General features: G+C 39.1%; 1 protein-coding gene across 1 annotated transcript; it reads left to right on the top strand.

The window, feature by feature from the left end:
• The first annotated feature begins 4,401 nt into the window (after positions 1-4,401).
• Positions 4,402-6,338, top strand: LOC137271732 (uncharacterized). Its single transcript, XM_067804141.1, has 3 exons — positions 4,402-4,639; positions 4,946-5,188; positions 6,106-6,338. The coding sequence occupies exons 1-3, from the start codon at positions 4,402-4,404 to the stop codon at positions 6,336-6,338; spliced, it is 714 nt and encodes a 237-aa protein (XP_067660242.1).
• The last annotated feature ends 20,103 nt before the right edge of the window (positions 6,339-26,441 follow it).

Genomic DNA, 26,441 nt, shown 5'->3' with positions numbered 1-26,441 from the left:
ATTCATTTACAGCCTCCAAAAACTTAAAAAAAGATATTTTCAGTGCAAGTCCATATTCTTGCACTTGTGGTGGCCAGTGGTCCTGTGCGTAGTGCTCAGGTCACAAATCAGTTGAGCACCATCGAGCTCGGACAGTCCTTGGATGGGTGGCCGTGTTTGGCAGTTGGACGCCTGTCCAGCCCCACAACGAAGCACATGTGAAACATGTGGTCTCACCTTAGGCAAGTGAGTTTGTTCAAAATAGCCTCTGTTCACCCAGCAGAAAATGGGTACCCGTTAAGGTAAAGTCATGCGACTATAACCTTCTAGCGCCTAACAGGCAGCGTGGGTTATCCAGGGTAAGCACTTATATAATTATATCCGTGTGTTAGCGCTTCGAGCATGCTTCCATGGTGATTAGAGCGTTATAAGACTTCACATTATGATTTACAGATTAGGATAACATGCAGCACAAAGGGTTCGGGTTATCCTGGCACAGTCAGGCTGGTAAAGCTCATCATCAGCTCAGGACCCTCGCCCAGCCAAACAGCGAATGGGACTTCTCCCAGGAAACACATCCTAGTCGAACCCACCAAGAACTTTCCGGAGAATATGAAGGCTCCCCAACACTGCAGCCTTCTGCATTACCCAGATTGTCAGAAGGGCTGTGCTTCCGGTGGAGAACCCGGGTACCAAACCAAAGACGCCGAGAACAATGGGGAGTCTGACGACAGTGTATTTGGGATGCAAGCGAGACATTTGAAAGGCGAGGTCCGCATATTTATCATGCTTTTCCTGAATATTGCCAATGACATTGCTGTGAAAAGGGACAGAAAATTCAATGATATAAATAATTTCATTGGTTTTATCAAAAAGGACAAGATCAGGTTTTTTATCAGGAATTCGTCTCAGGTTGTATATTGGCCTATTCCAGAGAAGTTTAAAATCATCATTTTCCAGGACGCCCTGGACATGTTCAGGGGCGTACCATGGATGGCCAAAGAAAATATCAATATGAAATGTCGTCTTTGCAGTGAATTTATTATTATTTACAGATTAGGATAGAATGCAGCAGAGAGGGTTCGGGTGATCCTGGCACAGCCAGGCTGGAGAAGCTCATGATCAGCTCAGGGACATCACCCTCTCTACATATTATTATTCTCACTTGTAAGAAATAGCGGAATTAAGTCAAAATGAGTTTATTTTTGTACAATCTTATAAATATACCTTCATTCATTCACAACCTTCAATACAAGAGTAAAAGTAAATATTCTCTTTCATGGGCCAAATGATTTTTGCACATGGGCGAGATTTTCTTAAATCGTTTTAACTTAGCTGAATTAAGTCAAAATGAGTTGAATTTTGTGTCATGACACTCATAAATGTGCTTTCATTCATTTACATCCTCCAAAATACGTGAAAAGATGTATTTGGAGTAAAAGGAAATATTTTAAAAACCGCTCTAAATTAGAGGAATTAAGTCAAAATGAGTTGAATTTTGTGTCATGACACTCATAAATGTGCTTTCATTCATTTACATCCTCCAAAATACGTGAAAAGATGTATTTGGAGTAAACGGAAATATTTTAAAAACCGCTCTAAATTAGCGGAATTAAGTCCAAATGAGTTGAATTTTGTGTCATGACACTCATAAATGTGTTTTCATTCATTTACATCCTCAAAAATACGTGAAAAGATGTATTTGGAGTAAACGGAAATATTTTAAAAACCGCTCTAAATTAGCGGAATTAAGTCCAAATGAGTTGAATTTTGTGTCATGACACTCATAAATGTGTTTTCATTCATTTACATCCTCAAAAATACGTGAAAAGATGTATTTGGAGTAAACGGAAATATTTTAAAAACCGCTCTAAATTAGCGGAATTAAGTCCAAATGAGTTGAATTTTGTGTCATGACACTCATAAATGTGTTTTCATTCATTTACATCCTCAAAAATACGTGAAAAGATGTATTTGGAGTAAACGGAAATATTTTAAAAACCGCTCTAAATTAGCGGAATTAAGTCCAAATGAGTTGAATTTTGTGTCATGACACTCATAAATGTGTTTTCATTCATTTACATCCTCAAAAATACGTGAAAAGATGTATTTGGAGTAAAAGGAAATATTTTAAAAACCGCTCTAAATTAGAGGAATTAAGTCAAAATGAGTTGAATTTTGTGTCATGACACTCATGAATGTGCTTTCATTCATTTACATCCTCAAAAATACGTGAAAAGATGTATTTGGAGTAAAAGGAAATATTTTAAAAACGGCTCTAAATTAGCTGAATTAAGTCCAAATGAGTTGAACTTCGTGTCATGATACTTATTGACATACTCTCATCCATTTTCAACCTCCCAAACATAGACAAGCTTGTATTTTGGGTATACGGAAATATCCTCTCCCATGGGCAAAAATGATCTTCTCACATGGGCGAGATTTTTTACGAAATCGCTTTAAATTAGCAGAATTAAGTCCAAATGAGTTGAATTTCATTTCGCGACAGTCATGAATATTCTTTCATTCATTTAAAAACTGCAAAAACATGCATTTTGTGTAAAGTAAATATTCTCGCCCATGGGCCTAAATATTTTTCATCCATGTGAGAGATCTTTTTTAAAAATCGCTCTCATTCAGTGGAATCAAGTCACCACGAGCTGAAATTTGCGTCATGATACTTATAAGCATACTTTTATCCATTTACAACCTCCAAAACATTACGTCTTGACGAAACTAAGCATTGCCGTCCATGGGCCTGCCTGTAGGCCGCTGTTCGCCCATGGACACGCCCATAGGCGAGCGAGTTTAAATCTTGAGTTTTCAATTTTTTAAATGTTTTTTTTCCATTTTTTTTCATCCTTAACACATATTCATAACAGGTGCATGTGTATTTTTGTCAAATCCCTTGTGAGAGATTGGTCACAGTGTGAAGAGTTTCTTGACTTTAGTGAATTAAATTGTGACATGTTTTTTACTTTTCAAAATCACCATGTTGTAGCAGTTTGGACACATAAAAAAGCTGTCTTCTTTGACAATAACACCTTCAACAACTGCCTTTAACGATTACAATCCAACCATTGAGTGGGGGTAGTATTTATTTTCACATACATTTTACGTACACAACTAGCACATAAAACATAAAGGTTTGCTGTACATGAAAAAGACAATCTTGACCTTTATACGAATGTAGAGTACACGTATTACAGACTTCACGAAGTGACAAGATACTAAATCATCTATTGCATTGTATTGTATAAACCTGTGTTTGAAGCCCCCTAATATTGGGAGAAGGACGTGCCTATATTTATACCGCATGTAAGCGAAGTTACTATGACTACAAATGTGCATTACAAGGAGGAGTGTGACCCCATAAAGCAAGTTGTCCAGTGGTATAAAAGCGGTTCTGTTTATTTTGCACGTGTCACGGGACAAACCTTTCAACAAGGACGTAATTACATGTGCATTGTACCGGAGGCTGTTATTTCAAGCGGTGTTCAGTTATTGCTTATTGCTGTAATCTGATTGAATTATTATATGCATGTGTATCGATACTGTAACTGATATACTATCCAGTGGTTTTTGACGATGGATTAATAGAGACTGTGTTGTTACACGTGATAATCACGGTCTACGTATTTTTAATTACCAACGTACTGTGAGTGAGTGTCAGTGAGTGAGTGAGTGAGTGAGTTACACCGTCACATTTCGGCGAAATCGTGACGAGAACATGGGTGATATTGAAATGAAAGATGTATATATTATGAAAACCTGTCATCAAAGGACAGCAAAACAACTAGAATATCATATAATAAAATATTTATCTGCTTACCATTCAGTCAAAATCTAATTCTTCTAAAAATACATGAACATGAACTTACAGTACTAAAAGATCATTCATAGTTTGTGATTTGGTGTCAGGTTTCACTGTTTGAAGGATACAAAAGCTTTTTAAAGTTTGATTCTTGGATTGTATTGTGTCACTCTCTGTTCATCTCTCAATTTTGGGATGGACACACTTGGAATTTGAATGAGTTACTGTGGGAGTTATAGAAAGACCCCTAGTCCATTGTGTGTACTGGCCCATTATCAGGGAGAAAACGTTTGACTGATCCTGTTGCTTGTTATGTTGTTTGCCCAGCACTTCGGAAAGTACAGAAAATACTGAAAAAGAAATTCCAACTTATTTTCCTTTGTGTGTTTTACTCGTACTGAGACTACCCAAATGTCTTCTGAGAACGATTCCAGTCACATTTCATCACGTTCATGGATTAATATCTTGTTCGTACTCTCTTGTAGCTAAGGAAATGAGCGAGTTATTTTTGTCTAACTGGCAACAATTTATCAATTTGAATATGTTTATATGCGTGTTTGTGCCTATGTCTAAGATTGTGAGAGTTTGCGTCAGTGTATTGAGTCTGTATGTGCCTCTCTCTCATACGGTCTCTTCATATTTCCCTTGCAGGTGAAAGCATTTCAAATGGGAAAGATGCAAAACAGAGCAGTACGGATGACATCCATGTTGCTAGCCGTGCTCTTGATATATCTTATTTAAACAGTGGATCACTAACAGCCCGAGGCAACCTGTCCTGGTGGGATTTGGACCTGAGGGGGTACTTCACCATCAGCAACATCACCCTCACAGCAAGGAACAGCACGGGTTAGTGTTCATATAGATTTGACATATCGATATCACTTGAACTTCATCCCTTCCTAATAAAATACATAAATTAGGGACGTACAATGTGTCTTATAAATTCTATGTCATTGTCGCTGCAATTCAACATCATTTAACTGCCCTGAAAGAATGGTTACTCTTGTTTGTTCAGGATCAGGCTAGTCTGTTAAATTGACAGAAGACTATACTTTTCAAAGAATATAAATTTTACCGAGCTTCTAGTATGAATGCCTTAACTATGTTAAAAGCATGCATTTATGTGTGATACCTACCATGGGCTGTTCACAGTAACCCACATGACAAATGCGTACGTGGAAGTGGCGGACAAGGATATCAGCCTCTGCTCTGATGTCCAGGCGGTGTGGTGTGGAGCAGTACCTCATGGAATTGCTCCTGGGGAGAAGGTCACCTTCACCTGCAATGGTATCGCCCCTGTCCGCTTTGTCCGTGTCACAAGGCGCTCCCCAAATCACATACCCCTCGCGATCGGACATGTTGACGTGCAAGGGGAAGGGGCAACGAAACCATATCGTGAGTAAACCATGGACCGAAAGTTGTAAATCATTATCTCTTAAGTTAGGAGTTAAGGAGCAAGTTCACATATTTTATCTTTGTACCGGGTGCCTGAGCCCCACGCAAACACCGCCGGTTCTATGAAACCACTGAATGGATCTGTTCGTCAGAGGCACACAACAGGTCGCATGAGACCACTGAATAGATCTCGTCGTCCGTGGCTAACTGTTGGTCCTATGAGACCACTGAATGAATCTGGTCGTCAGTAGCGGTGACTTTGTTGTTTATCTTTAGTAAGTGAGCGAGCGAGTGAGTTAATATTTAACGTCACATCGGCAATATTTCAGCCATATCGTGACGATGACATTTAAAGCTGAAATGGAATATATGTAAATCATGAAAACCTGTATTTTTGTCATTAAATCCGACGTTGACCATATAAGTGACCTATAAAATCGTTTGCCTTCCAGGCTTGAATATCTACAGGTTATAAAATTGACATTGCATAAGACGTATCAGTAAGGTCTTTCGTTCATGGAACTTAAGAAGTTACGAGGGTAGTTGGAATACAAATTGTCTTTTTATCCTCGTCAGACAAGGTTGAGGTTTTGTTCATAGAAATGTATCTGTCAGCCTGCCATCTTGTTGTGTGGTATCACTGTAACTCAGGACCTTGATTGTCAGCCAGCTGTCTGGGATGCTGAACCACACCCAATTACATATGACCAAATAGTCTATTGATCCATAAGGAACGATACGGTGATAGCGCAATCCTTAACTATGAGCAAAGTCACTTTATCCCACAAAGATGGTCTGGGTGTTCTGACTGACATACTGCAGATAGTGTGTCACATGACTTGATGACGAGACCGGTATAATGTCAATGTAACGTTGAAGAAATCCAGTACACACTAAATAAAATTACTTTTCTGTAGGATCCCACTACAAACCGTCCCCGAACAAGAAGATGTTGCAGCCGTTCCTGGCCACGTCGGCAACGACAGTCGGTGACTGTGGCATTGTGTGCCACAAGCATCATTCATGCATCGACTTCAGCTACAGTGCAACAGCGCCGACTGATGATAACTGTCTGCTAACCGACAAAGCCTTGACTTCAGTTCACATCAAAGACAATTCTTGGACAACTTACACCATTTACTGTATATAAAATGTCAACTCCAAAATTTCACTGCTCCTTTCATTCTGTACCGTGTTTTCTATCGGTTGACAATGAAAATACACTTACAAAGTATCTGGAACAAACTTCGGATTAAGATTTATCTTTGTAATTGATCTAAGGTTTACAGTAGTCACAGTTGTTTGTTTAGCTAAGCCACCTAACGGACGTCCCGTTGGAACAGCCCCATAACATCTGTAAACTGGGTCAGACACTTGACGGGAGTATTGTTGGGATGGTGCCTGTAAATAGAAAGCAACAAAACCCTATCCATTTTCATAAGACATCTCTGCAAAAAGTAGAGTCGACTGCACATATCTTGTTGAAACAAATCAGGTCTGAACCAGAAAATCCAGGTTTGTATATTGTTACGGCAATGTACATTGACTCAACCTACTAACGGAGGTTCTACTGGAATGCTGGCCTTTGTCGTTTGGCACAATCATCTAGGGAGTCCCGCTGCAATGTCCCCATAATGTATGTTATCTGACTCATGAGTCCCGTTGCAATGATCCCTGTAACCTATGTCACTTGGCTCAACCATCTAGTGGAAGTATCGCTGCAACCGTCCCCGTAACCACTGTGAACTGTGTCAACATCGTGACTTTTATTTGGTGTCGTTGTATACGGTTCATCTCGTCAACTATTTTTACACAAAATAACTCCCAATGCTGCTTGATAAGATACAAGGATAGAGGTAATTCCATTCCTGATTTGGCAGAATTCCAGATGGTCCCCATTGATATAAATTATTTTTCGATCGACCATTCAATTGATTGGAGTACCTAGACCAAGCTCAACAGAAACAAAACTGCAAATATAAACCGTTTACGTGTCAGTTATTTTAAAACGACATCATAGGTGTGTTGTAGAGGCATTAATATTGGGAGCATAAAGATTTCACTTATATTTATAGGGAAGTAGTATATGGAATAACGGTGCGGGGGAAAAATAATGATAAAATGAGGAGGAAAAAAAAGAAGAAGAGGTCTAGTGGTGCATTTGAGTATATTTAAGAGAAAAAAAACAACATTCTTTGTCTTCGGATAGATTTTTCAGCAGTGGACCCAACACCAAGGCAGATATATGGAAAACAAAATGGAGACACTTGCAGAAAAAAACAAAAACAAAAACAAAACCCAGCAACAGAATGTGGATGGACCATGTTGCTTCTACATCAAACAAGCGGAAGACAACCGGTAAAGGTGCATCCCATTTAGAGATTTAAAGAAAAGAATGCTGGGAACCAATTTATTTCACGATGCCTATGCCTAGATCCAATCTGTTTGTTTGTCCCTTCGGGAAGTATAGAGGAAATACTACCATTGCCAGCCCAATATACGCGAAATCGGCCAACTTTCCTGACATGACAGAAGTCTTCAAAACTTGCTGGAGAAGTGTCCCCACGTCTTGCTTTCTGACTGAGAGAATATAAATACTGGAGCAATTGGACAACATCATCTACGAGTTTTACCAGTTTCTCCAACGTTCTATTTCCTGTGCTTTATTGAGTTCGTAGAAGACAGCAAAGTATTTGATCTTGTCTTCATCTGCATGCTCAACCACTTTCCATCTGCAATGGGCAAACTCAGAATTGTTCTCGGAACTGACTACCTTCCGGAAACCAAAGACAGACGCAACCACTGCACAGACTACCTCGTCATCGTATCTTAACTCCCCACGGTCTTTGAAGCAGAAACATTGACTATCAAGAGCGATACGCTCGACCACTGCATTGGCAGCAAGAAATGTGTTTTCTGGCAAAGCAAAGACAGACTACACACCACAGGACCGAATCCATTTTGAGTTCCAAGAAGAAATCGCTATCGACGCCTGTTTCTGGAACGTAGTGAATGAGTGAGTGAGTTAATATTTAATGTCACGTCGCCAATATTTCAGCAATAACGTCACAGGAACATTTAACTCTGAACTGGAATATGTGTATATTATAAAAACCTGTCGACGAAGAACAGTAAAACAGCTAGAAAATCACAATCAGATTTAAAACTAACGTGGAAACTAATATCACTATTTGGACAATACAATATAAAAACAGGCTATAGATCGCAAACAACAGACGATAGATCACCTCGACCCCAGAGAACCTGTATGATGATGACTGCCTCCTGTTGTGCCTTCGACACAACCTCCACCGCCCGTGACAAATTGGCAGACAACTTTTTGTTTGAATATGGCTGAAATATTGCCAATGTAGCTAAATATTTTAACTCACTCACTCACTCTATATACCTATGTGTTTCGTATGTTTTTCAGTATGCAGTTGTTTGTTACCGAGTCTTTACAGTATATAGCTATTTCTTTCCTAGGTTAATTACATACAGCTATTTGTTACCTAATATGTGTCATTATATAGCTGTTCCAACACCTTTTCATTATATGACAATCTGTTTCCTAGTTCACTGTACAGTTAAATATGTCTGTTTTCTACTTGTTTCCACTGATCTGATGAAGGAGTAAGATTATATTCCAAAACCTTGTGTTTGGTGTTTGTTGTTTAAATTCCTTAAGTGTTTTCTGATATTTTTACTGACGTAGTAAGGTTGGTGGCCTGTCGTGAAAGACTAATTGTTGTCTAAATTCCTTAGGTGCGTTCTGATATTTTTACTGTAGTAGTTAGTTTGAAACCTATCGTGAAAAGTTGTTTGTTGTTTAAATTCATAAGGTTATTCTGATATTTTATTGCAGTAGTTAGTTTGAAGCCTATAGTGAAAGGCTGTTTGTCGCTTAAATTCCTCATGTGCGTTCTGATATTTTTACTGCAGTAGTATGTTGGAAGCCTTTTGTCAAAGTTAAAGAAATAGTACACACATAATTGTAAAGTGTCACTCATTCTCAGTAATGAAGGCATATATGAGAGAAACATATTCAACAACAGGATTTCATGATGACACAGGTGATTAGCGATGTGCTGATAGTGGTGAGGTTCATTATAATAATTATTATCATAATACTTATGTTTCATATGCTGCCTACTGATAAAGCTGGAAGACAAGAATGTATTGCTCTCTTTTGGGTTACAGAATGTATAGTTTGTGTTGTTTGTGGATTAAATAAAAACCTGCTGAAATTGTTTGCATATGTTATTCATTGGTTTAGTAATGGTTATTGGAATAATAATGGGTTAATAACACATATTAGAGCAATGAGGATACTTTTGTTACCAGGTGGTTCATTTCAGTTCTTGTTTGGTTTCCACGCAGTAATCAAAAACACAACGGATCCTGCTTTCAGTCTGGGTTACAAAGTTTTCAGTAATTCATGAAGGATGGTGTGTTACGTTTCTTTCGGTGTTTAGTGTAGGTCAACCAAAGCGTACACTTTCTGTCTGTGAGATTGTAAAAAAAGTGTTTAGGATTGAGATTGCCGCTGATACATCTTTCGGCTCCCCAGATCATATTAAAAGACTCACCTAATCTCTACCTTAGTCAGTTGAAAGCCTAATCATGGGTACTGAGCATCTCTTTGAGACTTTTGTCGTGTCTGGGTTTATGGGACAAGCTTGAAAAAGCTTTTAGTAGATTGAGTTAATGTATCTTTTGATGAAGTCACTTGAATTTCTGGTCCCATGGGGCAGGTTCTGATATATCTTTAGGGCACAATGCAAAAGAGTGTTCATAAATATCGCTAACGGAACTTCACGCTACAAGAACCAATACACCAGGAACTGTGGTTGGATAATGCCATTCAAAGTTAATGTGATTGAGTGACTTGCAATCAAACCTATCTAAGATGTAAGTCGGCGTGTCAACCTGATACCAAACAACCCTCTAGAGGTGGGCTTTTAACACTTACCACATGCGATACCACATGCGATACAATCTCTGACACGAACAAATCGAGAAATACACTGTTATACCTGCTCATGTTCTGACATTATTCCACTTGTGTTTGGATTTGCAGGTTTATATATCCATCATTTGCGTTAATCAGAAGAATTCTGATCTGTTTTATACAGGAGAAAAAGCACTCCCTTCACATTATCCTGCAGGAGAGACATCATGTCCAGATGTATTGTTTCTGTCTTTGTTCAAAACCGTCTCACACAAACCACAACCTACTCCTGATGTATATGTTTTATCGGGTGTCCCTTAGGTACTTCTGTCGATTATTATAACTCTTTCTTGGAGTAAACACTTCAGACGTTGCTTACAACAGTGGAAGTAGGAACACATGTGTAAAAAGTAAATCTTTATATTGACACTTTACATTCCCAAGTTTCACCAGCGGAAAAGAAACATAACCCTGCGTCGCCACCGCAGTTGTGAGCCTGTCGACAAACAGAACAGCAGATATCGTTAAGTGACGCCAGAACATTTCCTAGACGCTTCCTTTTGTGCTTTCGAGACGATAGCAGAAACAGCTATTAGATTATTCTAAAGTAGAACCCTCGACTCTGAAACCCAGTGATGACATGAAACTTTCTAGCAGTCATCCATCTTTTCACATGCTGGTCTGATGCTATTTACAGTGAGCTCAGGTCATTAATACTAGGAATTGAACCCGTTGGACACAATACGCTCCATTATCGTAAAGGATACATTCTTCTACTCCTATGGATGTGGAAAGAGTTTTGTCGCTTCCGTCTACATAATGGCATACGTCTTAAGCTGGGGTGATTTGGAGTGAGAGGAATATCTCTCCGTTCGTATAAACACATTAAAGTAACAGGTTTAGTGGAATGAATGTGCAAGTGTGTGTCATGGTGGACATTTTATATGTAGCAGAAGTTAGTGAAATCGACGTTGATGCCTCAACGGCAGTATAGCAGTCGGATTGGAATAATAACAAAGAATTTATTCAGTTCCGAAAAATACACGGAAGGGCAATATTAAGGGCATAGTTACATTAACTATGTTCTTGTTTGGTTGAATGCTCAGCGATATCACCTGATTGTCTGACGGATAGTCCTCAAGGTACACGTGTCGAATGAACGCTTTGAATGTCCTGTGGACTTTCATAACTGCAGGAACACAAGGAAACATAATAACGTTTTGTTTTATTGACAAATGCAATATCAACCAGTTGTTTCGGAGCATTCAGGCAATCGGGGGTAATTAGTCTGTTTAGGTCATGGATGATTTTGTTGTCAAAGGTGGCTGATCATGTTGTCCACTTAAGGGTGGGATAATGAGGTGTATTATCCACGTGGCAGTGAAAGACATGTTGATCGAAGCAAAGAATAACTCGCGCGTAAGAAAATTATTTCATACTGAAAACTGTTCACTATCTGTGTGTCTCTTACTTTTGCAAGAACATTACTGAATTTTCTCAGAACGTTCAATCACATATTCGTATTGAGACAGAAAAATGACGCAAGTTCAACCTTAACAGTATTATTGCTAAGATTACGTTATTAATTATTGTGCTTATGTATGAATACCATGATCTTTTCTTTGAATGAATAAAATACTGATATACCAAGGAAAAGGACCAGTTCAAATTGTCGATTTATACACTTAGAGGATATGCAACTCTCCAAAGTGAACTGCAGCTTCCTTAAAAGACAATTGCATTCCTGTACGGACGAAAGAAATGTCATGGCATTTGTTTGGTATCATCGGTACGTAGGACAACCGCTCAGTCAGTATTGCTCTGACAATAAACATGCACATTCTTAAATGTTCAAAGCGAGCATCGTTCCCTTAAGTGACTTGGCTGTCTTGACGCCAAGGGGAAAATAAACTGCATCATTGAAATACAGCGATCTGATGTTAACGTGTATATATACAATGTTTTTATGTACAATGTACAACAGTTCACCCCAACATCCACAATAAGAAACGGTTATCATGACCTACGTGCAAGTGGTGATAGGTATTGTTCTCCAGAAGCCAACGCTTGACCCGTGTGGAAAACGTCATCAAGGTAGTTTAAAGTACATGAGACCAAATAATTAGGGAAATATGTGAGTGAGTGAGTTTATAGTTAACATCGGCAATATTTCTGCAATATCGTGACGAGAACATTTTACAATGAAAAGGACTATATGTATATTGTAAAATCTGTCGACGAAGGGCAGTAAAAGAACGAGAATATCACAATTTGAATTAAAACTAGCGTAGAAAGTTAAAATTAACACCACAATAAAAAAAACAGGCTATAGATCTCCAACAACCGAAGGTAGGTCACCATATTAGGAACCATGGGGACTTACAGTACCTTTGCTACCTGCATGGACCTTAGTTGGATTTACATCATCCCTTCGACCCGTGAAGGTCCCGGGATAGACTAGGCCTTCAGAGGCGACTATGCTTGTCGTAAGAGGCAACTAACGGGATTGGGTGGTCAGGCTTGCTGACTTGGTTGACACATGTCTTCGGTTCCCACTTGCGCAGATCGATGCTCATGTTGTTGATCACTGGATTGTCTGGTCCAGACTCGATTATTTACAGACCGCCGCCATATGGCTGGCATATTGCTGAGCGCGGCGTAAAACTAAACTCACTCACTCACTCACTCACTACATCATCCCTTCAGCCGCTGGAGAGTGTATGATATGCTAGCCAAAACTAAAATAACATGAATACTACGATTAAAAACCTGTTAGACTTATATTTACATCAAATGTTTGGGGACTTACGTACCCTCTCAGGAGGACAATAATTTTACAATGCTTCAACCCCCTTTGCGGGTACAGCCACTAACAGTTCTAGTTACTAATCTAAACTACCAATTATTAAAATACATCTATTTACAGAAACATATTGCTCAAAATTCAACCATGAAATCAATTTCCCTGAAAAAACCAAGAATTAAATGGGACTAACAGTGGTAAAAAGATCCTTCAAAGTTTTGACGTTGAAATATATATATCCATTGTGATGGAGAATTCAACACAGTCAAGTAGGATATGCTTGACCGTGACTCTCGCATCACAAGGGATACAAAATGGAGGATCTTCACCTTTTAACAGGTACTTGTGGGTATAGCTTGTATGGCCAATACGATATCGTCGCATGATGACCTCTTCAAATCTGGACTGACAACCCAAGTAGGCATAACCAATGTAGGGTTACATTTCATGTAGTTTATTGATACCTACTTAGATGTCCCACTTCTTCTGCATCAGATCACGGATGTAAGTTCCAATGCTAGCTTTGTAATTAGTGTATTGGATAAGAAGTGGTGTCACAGATTTGTTGAGTGCTGCCTTGGCAGCAAGATCTGCCATCATGTTACCAGAAATGCCCACATGGCTTGGTAACCAACAAAAGACGATGTCGTATTGGCCAGTAGCAAGATCATTATACAATTCAATTATTTCTATTAAAAGTGGATGTTTACATGATAAATTTTTAATCGCCTGAAGACAAGAAAGAACATCTGAATAGATTATGTATTGTTTATGTTCAGGGTTTCTTTGAATATATTTCAGAGCCGTTAACATGGCGTTTGCTTCCGGTGTGAAAATAGAGTTGTTATCCGGTAGCCTAGAAGATATGGTACTGGCTCCAATGACCGTGGCACATGCTACTGCGCCACCGTCCTTGGACCCGTCTGTGAATAAGGATTTGTAATTGTTATATTTGTTTTTTTAATTGATGATATTCTTGTTTCATTTGTTTCTGATTCTTTAAATGTCGTTAATGTTAGATCCACTTGTGGCCTAACCAACTGCCAAGGAGGAGAAGAAAGAAGACGGGAAGGCGATATACGTTCCAGCTCAATGCCGGCAGAAGAAATAAATGGTTTAATTCTGTGCCCTAGAGGCGGTTAGGGAAATATGTACATTTTGAAATCATTAATACTGATGTATTTACTTTTGGACACACTGATAGTGTACCAATCGTGAATATACAATAACTACCCCTAACGTATTTTGTCCAGTATATATATGATTAATTATAGAGAAGTTTGCATCCAGCCATCTGACATATAACGTTAGTTTGAAACGTCACTATACACAGTTTATGATTAGAGACACCAACAGACAACGTTTATGCGGTTATCAAGGCACAGAACCGGATTGTACGTTTGCCGGAGTAATAGTTTACTTCTGTTAAAATCAATGGACAACGAATGCATCACACGCGAGGGCTGAACATTGAGAATCGTAAGGACATAATACATTTAAAATGGACAACAACAACTCATAATAAGATATAAATTGTACGGCTCTTTTAGGTACAAACAAAACAACAAAGAACTGTTTATATATCCATGAAACATGAATTTTGTTATTCTGCCAAAAATTACAAAATTCTGTCAAAATCATAGAATCAACTGTATAAATCAACTCTCATAACCATGGTCTGGAACCGATAGTGCGAAATCAGTGTTGGGGTATAGTTAACATAATTATATGAACATGTATAGATCTGACTATATTCAATATAAGAAGCACATATCAGATTGCATAACACGCGGCCATTGCAGTAGCAGTGTGGACACACGTATAATAATTATAATTGTAAGCATAGAGATTACTATTCTCAGAAATATTGCCTTAATCGAATAGAACACATGTGCTCATGGCTCGTATAGTACATGCTAGTTCTTGGTTTTCTGTTCTGTCATGTACCCAGACCTCAAACCTTAGTGGTACAACCATGTTGTATTGCTCTAGACACCATTATTAATGCTCACCATTAATGTACACCTGATATGAATAATCGGATAAGACCACCTGGTTTACAATTGTCACTAGATTTCTTTGTCAACGTAAAACGTCACGCATATAATCACACCGTATATAACACCCAAATCCTGTCAGTTGTAAATTCCCAAAATGTTATTATGAAGTCAGCAATGGTTGGTAAGACTGGCATGTCACATTGCACAAACACAACAAATTGGGCTGAACAAAACGCACGTGTAATCTGTAGGCTACACTGCACGTGATTTCGTGGAATATGAGTCCCATTGTACTGCAGTCTTTACAATCATTTAAAAACTTTTCCGAAATAGCACAGAAATGCTTACCGCCAGATAAAAACACTCCACATCACAGGTTTGTAACACAATGGGGCGTCACATGGGAATGTCAGAAAATGCCGGACATGAAGAATGTAGAGATCATGGATGAGTGAGTGAGTGAGTTTAGTTTTACGCCGCACTCAGCAATATTACAGCTATATGGCGGCGGTCTGTAAATAATCGAGTCTGGACCAGACAATCCAGTGATCAACAACATGAGCATCGATCTGCGCAATTGGGAACCGATGACACGCGTCAACCAAGTCAGCGAGCCTGACCACCCGATCCCGTTAGTCGCCTCTTACGACAAGCTGAGTCGCCTTTTATGGCAAGCATGGGTTGCTGAAGGCCTATTCTACCCCGGGACCTTCACGGGTCAGATCATGGATGAGCTTACGACAGGTTGCCAGACATTTTCAGGCCCACCACAGTTCCGTTTCACGTCTCCAGTAAGGCCAGACACAAACTGGAACAGTGGAAGATAACCCACGTAGTGACATACCTCGGAAAGTGACCCCACGTGCAAATAGTAATCTTGTGACATCATCACGACGCAACAGATTTGCCAGTGCTCCAGATCTTGATCAAAGTCTTCGGAAACACGAGTGCAACCACTAGTTATCAGTAATCGCCTCCAGTCTCCGTGCGCCTTGTTTATGTATGTTACTTCCACTGACCCACCCCTTTCACCTTTCAGTGCACCACTTTTCCATTTTGTGATGATGTCACAACTATGTGTTTCTCTTTTGTAATTGCAAATGATCAAGGTAAAACGATACATTGATACTTATCCGCATTTCTTTCTGTTTATTGAAAAGTTTTGTTGGGTGTAAATAAAGGTTTGTTATTGAGTACGTAAGGCCAAAAACAGAACACAAAATAACAAATAACAAAACACAAAAACACCAAAAACCAGAACCAAAAAAAAAAGTCCCCAGGAAGCGCAGCAACAACAGACAGGCAAACAAACAGCACAGTGATACCCCATCGTCTTAGCAGGCTTGAACACTGCCTTCAAATGGGAAACATTTCACTTATAGGGTAATCGAATACATCAAAATACGAAGCAATTCTGTCCGCCACCAGCCACGGTTCGAAGTAGTTCCTATACCGCAGACTACAGATGTCAGAACCACCAAATGAAGGTTCACAATTCCCTTTCCCACCCAACACTACAACATAACATTGTAGATGCTAATACCAGCACGAAACATCAAAATACTTTTGGTCTGAGTTACTGAGTTAATCATCAAGCTTATTCTAGTTTCCCTGGGGGAACAGACTAAATGACTATCCGTCCGAAGAATTGAATCCGGCAAGGCAAAGGCTTTTAGCCAGAAAGCTATGCGCGTATCCAGAACAGCCAAAGGTTTTGAAAATATCCATTCTTCAGCTTAATGCTGGTGTCAACATGGAACACCATTTCCTGCAACACATTATTATAGCCACAGCAGCATGTTTACACTCATGAAGATAGGATGAAACGTGTGTGTTCTACTCTCGTCCAGAAGATGAAAGTATCTTGAGAGTTGTCCTTAATACTGTAAGAAAATCACGTTTCAGTGGCTGATCCTTTGTATTGTAAGTAAACAAAAGATCATTGATCAATACGTCTTATAACTTTCAGTTGAGAATATTTATGTAAAATGCTCATTCTAATATTATTAATTTTGGCACAAAATGTATGTTTTGGGGCTATATTGTTTATGTATTTCTAAATATCAAACAAATAATGATTCACGCATAAACTTTGGTCTATATTTGAATGTAAGTGGTTAGTTTGAGAATCCCTTAGCGACGGTTCATGTAACTATTAGGATTTCTCGACATCTGAAAACCACTTGAGACAACCCGCTGAAAGCTTCTTTGAAGATGGTTAGGACATGTGTGAGAGTTAATCTTCATCTCGGCACATTTAAGCCCCAGTTTATGACATCTGAAACGAAACGTAAACCTACGTCATCAGTGATATGTTTCCTTCTGGACTAACAGAAAAGCAGAAGCCATTAAAGTAACGCCCGCGTAATTCTTAGGCCGTGTCCTTTGTGTTTTGCGAGACACTGTCGGACTTGGCTATTAGATTTTTCTGATGTAGAACCCAAAACCCCCAGGCGAGGCGCGTGCTATTTACTGTCAACTAGGACCATAAGACTTGGAAACAGGAACGTTTTCAAAAGTCCACATGGGCACAGGTTGATCCATCCTTAGAAAAAACACTTTCTGAGCTGCGTTTCTTTTATTCCTGAATATGGAGTGAAAGGACGACGGGAATAGGTGCATGTTATGGGGACCATTATTTGTTGTACAAGTTCTCGCGAACTAAATGGCCAGGTCCAAGTTTGGCATCTCAAAACAGTACCCATAACTGCGAAAAGGTGTTAACAGTTGAACCAAATAATGAATAAAGTGGATGAGTGGCAAGTATAACATTTACTAATTATAGTAAGAAAGATAAGTCAGCACTAATCCATATGTACTGGCTTAGGATAATTTACTATTGCTTCGAAGTCTTTGATGACTATCTGAAACACAAGGCAAAAGGTTTCTAAAAAGTTCCCGTCAACGAATTTCAACGCCAAAAACAAATCTCCATCCATTCCCACTGACACGGTTGCAGCACAGTTCAGGATACATGAACTTCTTGCCACTTTTGCCAGTTGATTCTTGAAAAATAAATTGTCCAAATCGGTTAAACATTTTCCCCGGATTATGCTTGAGATTATCATAACCAAAAGTTGTGTAAAAGGTCAGACTTTCGTTAAGTATGGAGGACAATGTCTGACCAGAAAGACAGGAAATAGTAATCAATCAATTGATGGTCACTGAATATCTCTTCAAGTGGTTGTACTTGTATGGTCTCATGGAGTTTCTCCCATCCCCCATTCGACGTGATACTTACCAATTAAGATAAACTATAGTTATGAACAATCCCTAACACAACAATTACAAGAGAAAGTATAAAAAAATAAGTGGAAAACCCTAAAATATTTACAATATATAGAGTCGAACCACTTTGTGTTACCTCTGTTAATCTGCTGAAGAAACAAGAGGGAGTGAATAGAGGGACCTCTGTGCCTGCTTTAAATGACATTATACAATGCCTGCCATCGTATGTAAGCCAATACAATACAGTTAGGATAAGGGTTAATAATCAGTCTTTTAGAAGATGCTTTAATAAGTATGTTTTCCTACAGGAGGTAGACCCTGATGATGAAAAGCGGGAGCGGCTTGATGTGATGTGTCCGTGTCACTAGCACACGGCTAAATGAAGCTAGATTGCCCTCCTGACACATTATAGAGATATCTAAATTTATCGTACAATGGGTAGTGTTCTCGGCAGGATGAAGCCACCGGATATTTTCGGTATCCGATGAGGTCATATACGGATACCGATGCAAATTGCAGAGGTCATATGCAAATTTTAGGGGATACTTTCAGAGAGTAAACAAACGTGGCTTCACGGGTGGGTGATCGTGTCCGGACGGACGGCCGTGGTTACGGTAATGTCAGTGCTTTCATCCCTGATAAGGCATGTCTGCTTATGATCGATGGTGTAGATTATAAAGCGAAGATAGAAATCCATAGGCTTGTACGATACCAACAACAGTTTACCGTCCGCCTGTCAGTGTTAGCGAGAGGACGGCATATGAATCGAGGTGCACAATGTCAAGCGAACATTAAAATTCATTTGATGTTCGAAAGGATAACTGAAATTTTCCCAAATTCCACACGTTTTTTGTCATTTTTCAAACTAAGTTAACATCTGTTGACAACAATACGCTCTTTAACATAAAAGATGACAGGGAACTACAATACATAACGTAGTCAAATGAGTGATCAATAGAAAGCTTGTGACGTCACGTATTACTACGCACATATTTGTGACGTCATAGATATGCGGGCAAGGATCGCTAAATACAATGTTTATTCCCAATGCAGGATATGATCCATCCCAAACCACACTCGAGTGATAACCTATATTGACCTTTAGCTTTCATGGCTTAGTGTAGATTTGTTGGGTGTTTTTGCATTTGCACCAAATAGTACTATGCGAGAGCTCTAGCTAACAACCAAGCATTTTGAATGGCCTCACCTCTAAGTGCATTGGCAAACTGTGGTTTCAAAACAAATGCTACCGTGGGCATATGACTTGCAAACATACGCTTCCAAATATCATCTGTAGTCAATAGGGGATGAACTAATCCATAAAACCGCAAGATAGTTAATACTACTATTTTTCCTCAGGAATCGATGTCTTTCATATCGAGTTACTGGTAATCTGAGCTTAAATAGCCTATTGATAACACAAGTATTTGTTCCCTGTTCATTTCTAACATGTCTTGTCAAATCTCCTGAACGTCTTGAAACATTATCATGGAACTTACACTGGTAATATTTCAACACGCTTCCAGCCATAATTCTGGAAAACAAGCTTATATTCCTATCTTGGCTGGGATGTCAATGAGATTGGTACTCGACAAAAGTTCCATTTATACAAAAGACTATATAAAGACAATCAATGCAAATTTACTCTTAATACTGATTTATTGCTAATATTTACAAATACAAATATACAACATCTTACATCACACGCTTAGTTACAGATGTAAATCAACATGACTACCCCAGTGGGTCACCACATTTCCAGAATGAAGACTATTCAGTCTTGATTGCACAGCAACTGAGTGTCTGGTCGACTTGGTAATGTCTACACAAATGCATGATATCCAAAAGGGGGAGAGCGGTGATAACACGTCCGCACAGTGTCTTAACCAACACTAGTCTGTCACTCCAACATGCAGTCATCGGAAGAAACACATTCAAGCTTCTATCTAATTTTGATGATGTTCTTGTATCATACAGACCCAGGAAACCATGTGTTTGAGATCAGGCACAAAGTCAGGCATTACCTGGACACACTTCCTCAGTTTCTGCCACTGATCTAGGGATAACAAGATACCTGCTGCGGTAGGTACAACAGTTCCCATCTGTGCATTCATTTCCCACTGTCTGAGATCCACACCATTACCATCCAAGGTAGTATACATGTTCCCTCCAGCATGTGCATAGGAACCTGACTGATCAGACTTCATAGCATCCTTCAACTGATTGAACACACTGGGACTTTCCAACCAGTTCTTTAGAGTTAACATATTGCCTGGTTTGGTAGGATAAGACTTGCCCATTTCCATGTTTTGGCTGTCTAAAACACATCACCTCCCAAGTCCAGATCACAGCGGGGATCCTGTAACTCTGTCTTATCATCTCCACTCTGTCCCAGGAGTCTGGCTGCTCCATGTTCTCCAGTGAATAGGAGCGCTTGGACAGATTGTTCAAATGAGTGGGGCCCACGTTTTGGCAAGGTTAACAATAAGACTCTGTTGCTGTCTATTTTATAGTCTTGATATTCCCACAAAGAATACAATGCTGTTAAACTATACAAATCCATCACAGGTCACGTGATGCCCGCATAAGTGTCATGACCTGATAAGGAGGAGTTGTTTTTCATTACGTATTACGTATCACACGCACAAACCTGATCCGAAGGTGGGGACTAATCTACGAGAATTGGGCTTAAGGATTCAACATCGATGAGGTCACACACCCACGTGGCCCCATAGAAAAAGAAAATGACCGAACAAAGTGTTCTCAACCCCCACCTCAAAATCAACATTCCATTTTCATGACGTTGGTCTGTAAACAGTCTATCCTGTATCAGACAATCCATTGTGCATCGAGCTGCACAACTGGGATAAGATGACATGTGACAACCAAGTTAGCGAGTCTGACCACCCGATCCTGTTTATCGCTCATTACGCCGGATCTTCAAGGGTTCTTTTGATGAGAGATAGTCAGGTTGACGGATAATGAGGGGTACTTGTCACACCGTCCTTGATCACAATATTTCTTTTCATTTATTGCTTTAAAAATAGAACTTTCGTTCTCTCAATAATCATAGCTTAACATAGTTAATGTTTAACCGGCTGTAATAATGATTTCCAGTTGCAAATATCCATTAAATACACAATTAGACACTGTTACAATTAGACGCAGCTTCATGTGCACGCCAACGCTAATTAACATTGCAGTAAGACCTGACTGTCTGGGAAACAAATCTGTGCCACTAGTAAGTCTGTGCTGGGAATATTGAATGCGTTCTCGCAGATGCATGGCCAAAATGACTATTGCTACATTTCATCATATGTAACAATCCGAACTTTCTCAGAGTGATTATTAATGGCCGCTTTAATCAAGTGTAGCGAAATAGTCTCTTGCTCAAATAGCCGATGATGTAGTGGGACAACTGCATTCTTCTTCTGATTGATGTGGTTCTTCTTAAATCAAACCAATCGTGTTACCTGTAGTGAATTGGATTATAAACCTTTTGTCATCAAAGTCCGTGTCAAAAGCATGTGATGATTCCCTGTTATTTGGATTTTGAAAATCATCATTGTATTTACCATTTTCTCTCACTAGTGATCAAAATTAACATAGTGCTTTAAATTTTGCGTATAAACTTTAATGAAGTCTAATCTTTCACTAATAAATGAAATGCTTTGCAATAAGTGTGTTCATGCACATTTCTAATAAAAATAGAGCATCATCTGAACGTTTAATATCTAATGCAAATATCCAATCTGCGGAACTTACAATAACAACACAAATCTCAGTCTTTGAAAATGCGTGTTCAACAAGAACGACAAGAACATTTGTTTAATCCTATAGCCAGCAGTCTCGCCACACCATCTGCTCCTAGTACATTTCCATCACAGGTCAAGGTCCTGTCAGAATAGGGTGTTCAGAGGAAGGCCCTTATAATCACTTTCAAGTTTGAAACAGCCCCTACCTCAATCTGTGAAATTGTAGTCGAATGAATAATTTGGATGATCAGTGTATGTTATCTGGAGGATTGGCTACTTCATCTGAATGAAAATGAACATGGTTTATGATTATGATCACTATTCTGTTCTGTCACATTTCTGATCCAGTGTACCTTCAAACAAAAGCGAGGACAAGACCACACACAGTTGCCTTAAATGACGAAACCAATCTCCATTTTCCGTTAATAGCAACATCTTTCGGCTCCTCAGATCTCGGGCAATCTCTACAGCAGTCAGGTGAAAGCCTTAACGTGAAGATGCATGATTGCCAAGGTACTGAACATCATGAAACTTTCCTTGACCCCAGATTTATGGAACAAACCTGAAAAAGCTTTTACATGGTTACGTTTATGTATCTTTTGATGAGGTCAGCTGGAACATCAATACCATGAGATACGGATGAGGGAAAAATATCACCAATGTGACAATTACCTGGATGCCAATAGTCTAGAGGAAAGTAATTTTTAAAGTCTATCTGACCTAAGCGTACCCACAGAAAATGAATGAAAATACCCTGAAAGTGTAATGTTTGTGTTGCTATCGAAAGCGCCAGACGCACAATCCAAGACGTCATGGCGGAGGAATAACACATGGCCATTGTGGCTTGTTCACAAGCCACTTCTCAATGAATAGCATAGTGTAAGCCCCGTGAGGATTCAGGCTCACGATTATGTTCAATCAGCATCCGTTAGTCTACAACGTTAGGATAGGTCCCAGGCAACCCTGTCTTGAGTAATAACCTGTGCTGATAGTACAAGACGTAATCTCTTGCTTGATGTGAGGGTCACCGTATCCATCGCAACTGCTTTTACAACAAGTCACTATGCTCTTAGCATATGTTATGAGTCGGCACAAAACAATGTGCAGTCTGTTTGAAGGTAGGACATTCTGCAACGTGAATGTAGATTCTATGTTATACGTGACGGCTAATTATGGACGAATGATTAGAAGAAGAAAACAAATTAATTTCAACTTTCAGGCAACGAGCCCAAAGAACATACTTTAGACAAACATGCTATGGTTAGTGTACCGGTATAACACAAAGCAATATTATCAGTAATTTTCTTAGTAACTCAACTAGTTTAAACGCATGAAAAGGACATTTCAACAGTTGGGTAATAGTGTGTTTACATTTTGAAGACATTAGATTACAAATGTTTCCTTTGATGGATAAGTATGAAATACGTATCGATAAAATTAAGTCTTAAAGCAGAAAAGTATCACAGATACGAAGAAAATGGTATTATTCGTTTTCAATAAAAGTACACTCTGCTATTTGACACAATGGACATATTTTTTAACTCTTGTGTTTCAGTTTATCAGTTTGTGACTGCTACTGCAAAATCTTGGATGACAATATATTCTTCCTTATTTTAGTGCAAGTGACATTTCTGTGTAATGAAAAGTATCACAGATACGAAGAAATTGGTATTATTCGTTTTCAATAAAAGTACACTCTGCTATTTGACACAATGGACATATTTTTTTACTCTTGTGTTTCAGTTTATCAGTTTGTGACTGCTACTGCAAAATCTTGGATGACAATATATTCTTCTTTATTTTAGTGCAAGTGACATTTCTGTGTAGGTTTGCACACCATTATCTAGCAAGTGATCAGATCAAATGTCACAAGCTCCCTATACAGTGTATACTAGAGGTTCTAAATTCATGGTGCATGTACTTTCGTGCATGACCTCCCCACGTTTGGACATCCAAGTGAATGTGACAGTAACAACATTCTCATTAACTATTATGTTTGTTCAAATCTCAATACGGTCTCCACTTGTTTGGCCACATAACTGGAGTAAACCTGCGTGCAGCGTAAAACTACACTCACTTACTTGCCCATCTGTGAGGAAGACAAAAAGAAAACTTACAAATACATTTGACCCTTCTGGAATTAATCTGAAAATGAAGACAGGGCATGATATATGGTTCTTATAATTCTCTTTCATTTTTTATAAAACTACCAAATAGTCTCCAAAGTAATCTCTTAATGAAGTAAAAATAGGAAATACCAGATCTCCATCCAGCAGGAATGTAGGAGACAGTAATCTCTTCAACACTGTAATATCTATTATTGATCTAGCATAAAACAAGTCAACGTTCTAATATATCCCCAGAAGACTAAACTGCCGACTGCAACAAGATCCACTTTCTCCATAACGTGTATTTTGTGAGACTGAATGGATATTAGATGACTGAGAACTGTGGACAGGTTGACACACTACATTCCCAATATCGCATTGATTTGTATATATACTTAACCTTTACGTCGTTAATCGTTTAGTGTCTGTTCGAGGCCACTCATGTTGAGAGTTGGGTCTCAGACATAACGTGGATGGAACATCAAATGTCTCAATTGGGAAAATCGATTCCGACAAAAACTGCAAAGTCAACCAAACGGAAGCCTGTCACAAACTTTTGAAAGTTACTTTACTGAAACCATTTTCATCGAAATGTTATTCTAAGCCCCTCGCTTATTTTAAATGCCATAACTGATATTTCTAATCACACTAACCACTCGATGGCGCTTGTAGTTTCGATATGAAAAATGGAAAAAGTATTGATATGTCACCACAACACGAAAAGGTTATCTGAGGTTTAAGTTTAATCCATGTATGTGAGGAGGCACGACTTAGCAGGATATTATCGTAATCTTCCAAATATTCTCAGCAATGACTCGCAAACAAACACGAAATTTGTTTCAGAGATAATATTCAGTATTTGCTCTAAGTGGTTCAATTACTCACGTTTATCATTGTTGCTCCAATTTTCATTTTAATGTTAAAGAAAAATATCTGCACGAGTGATTTTGTACATTTTTACTTTGATCGCAAGAAACTTCATGATACAGCGTTTATCCAGGAATCTTCATAACAGCATGACCCTGATGTGATTCGTGTCCCTTAAAGGCCTGTAAGATTTTAGGACCAACATATAAAATACACGACAGGGCCCAAATACACTCCACGTCCGCTCAGTCTATACACAGTACCTTCATATGACTGTAACTGATAATGCACCCTTGGGACCTGAATTCTGGTAGAGTAAGCGAGTACATATGGTTTCACCCCGTTGTTAGCAAAACATCGGCAAAATCACGGGGACATCAGAATGAGCTTCACACATTTACCTGTGTGGGTAATCGAGTACTTACCCTCGACGTGACGTCCGTACGTTTTATGGTCTGTGCAACCCCACCACCCAGCTTCCTGGTTCCCTAATCATGGGAATATACTAGTGTATCACCTATCAGTGTGTGGTTTAGATTTTATCGTCACATCGGCAATATTGCAGCCATATCGTGACGAGAACAGTCTAAGTTATATCAATATTATTATCAATAAATTGAAAACGTGAACACCTGCCATCGAGGGACAGTAAAGACACTAGGCTATTACAATGAGTGAGTTTAGTTTTCCGCGTCGTACTCAGCAATATTCCAGCTATATGGCGGCGGTCTGTAAATACTCGAGTCTGGTCCAGACAACCCAGTGATCAACAGCACGAATTTCGATCTGCGCAATTGGGAACCGATGACATGTGTCAACCAAGTCAGCGAGCCTGACCACCCGATCCCGTTAGTTGCCTCTTACGACAAGCATCGTCGCTAGGCTATTACAGATATGAACAAAACACTAACATTGAAAGCTAAGGCATTTGTAATTAAAGTGGACAATACAATAGGAGAAAAGCTCACACTTTTGTCTTGTTAGTGAGCCATTGTGCCCACATGCATTGTTTTTGTCTTTGCCAAAATCATATACGAATGTCTCAAACAAACCACAACCTATTCTTGATATATATGTTTCACTGGGAGTCCCTTGGGTTGTACTGTCGATAATTTTAGCTCCTTTTTGGAGTCTGAAGCAAAATATTTTGCTAAAAGAAGCAGCGTAGATGGTTAACACATGTGTAAGACGTAAATCTTAATATTGACACATTACATTCCTAATTTTCGCCAGATTAAACGAAACATAACCCTGCGTCGCCACTGCGGATGTTAGCCTGTCGACAAAGAGAAAGGCAGATATCGTTAAGTGACGCCAGAACATTTCCTAGACGCTTCCTTTTGTGCTTTCCAGACGATGGCAGAGACAGTTATTACATTATTCCAAAGTAGAACCCTCGACTCGGAATCCCAGTGATGACATCACACTTTCTAGCAGTCATCCATCTTTTCACATGCTGGTCGGATACAATTCACAGTGAGCTCAGGTCATTAAAAGCAGCAATTGAACTGATTCTATACCCATTGGACACCATAGGCTCT

This window comes from Haliotis asinina, chromosome 2 (assembly GCF_037392515.1).
Source record: "Haliotis asinina isolate JCU_RB_2024 chromosome 2, JCU_Hal_asi_v2, whole genome shotgun sequence".
Classification (NCBI taxonomy): Eukaryota; Metazoa; Mollusca; class Gastropoda; order Lepetellida; family Haliotidae; genus Haliotis; species Haliotis asinina.
Note: the sequence above shows the minus strand (reverse complement) of the source record. Positions and strands in the feature narration are given on the sequence as shown.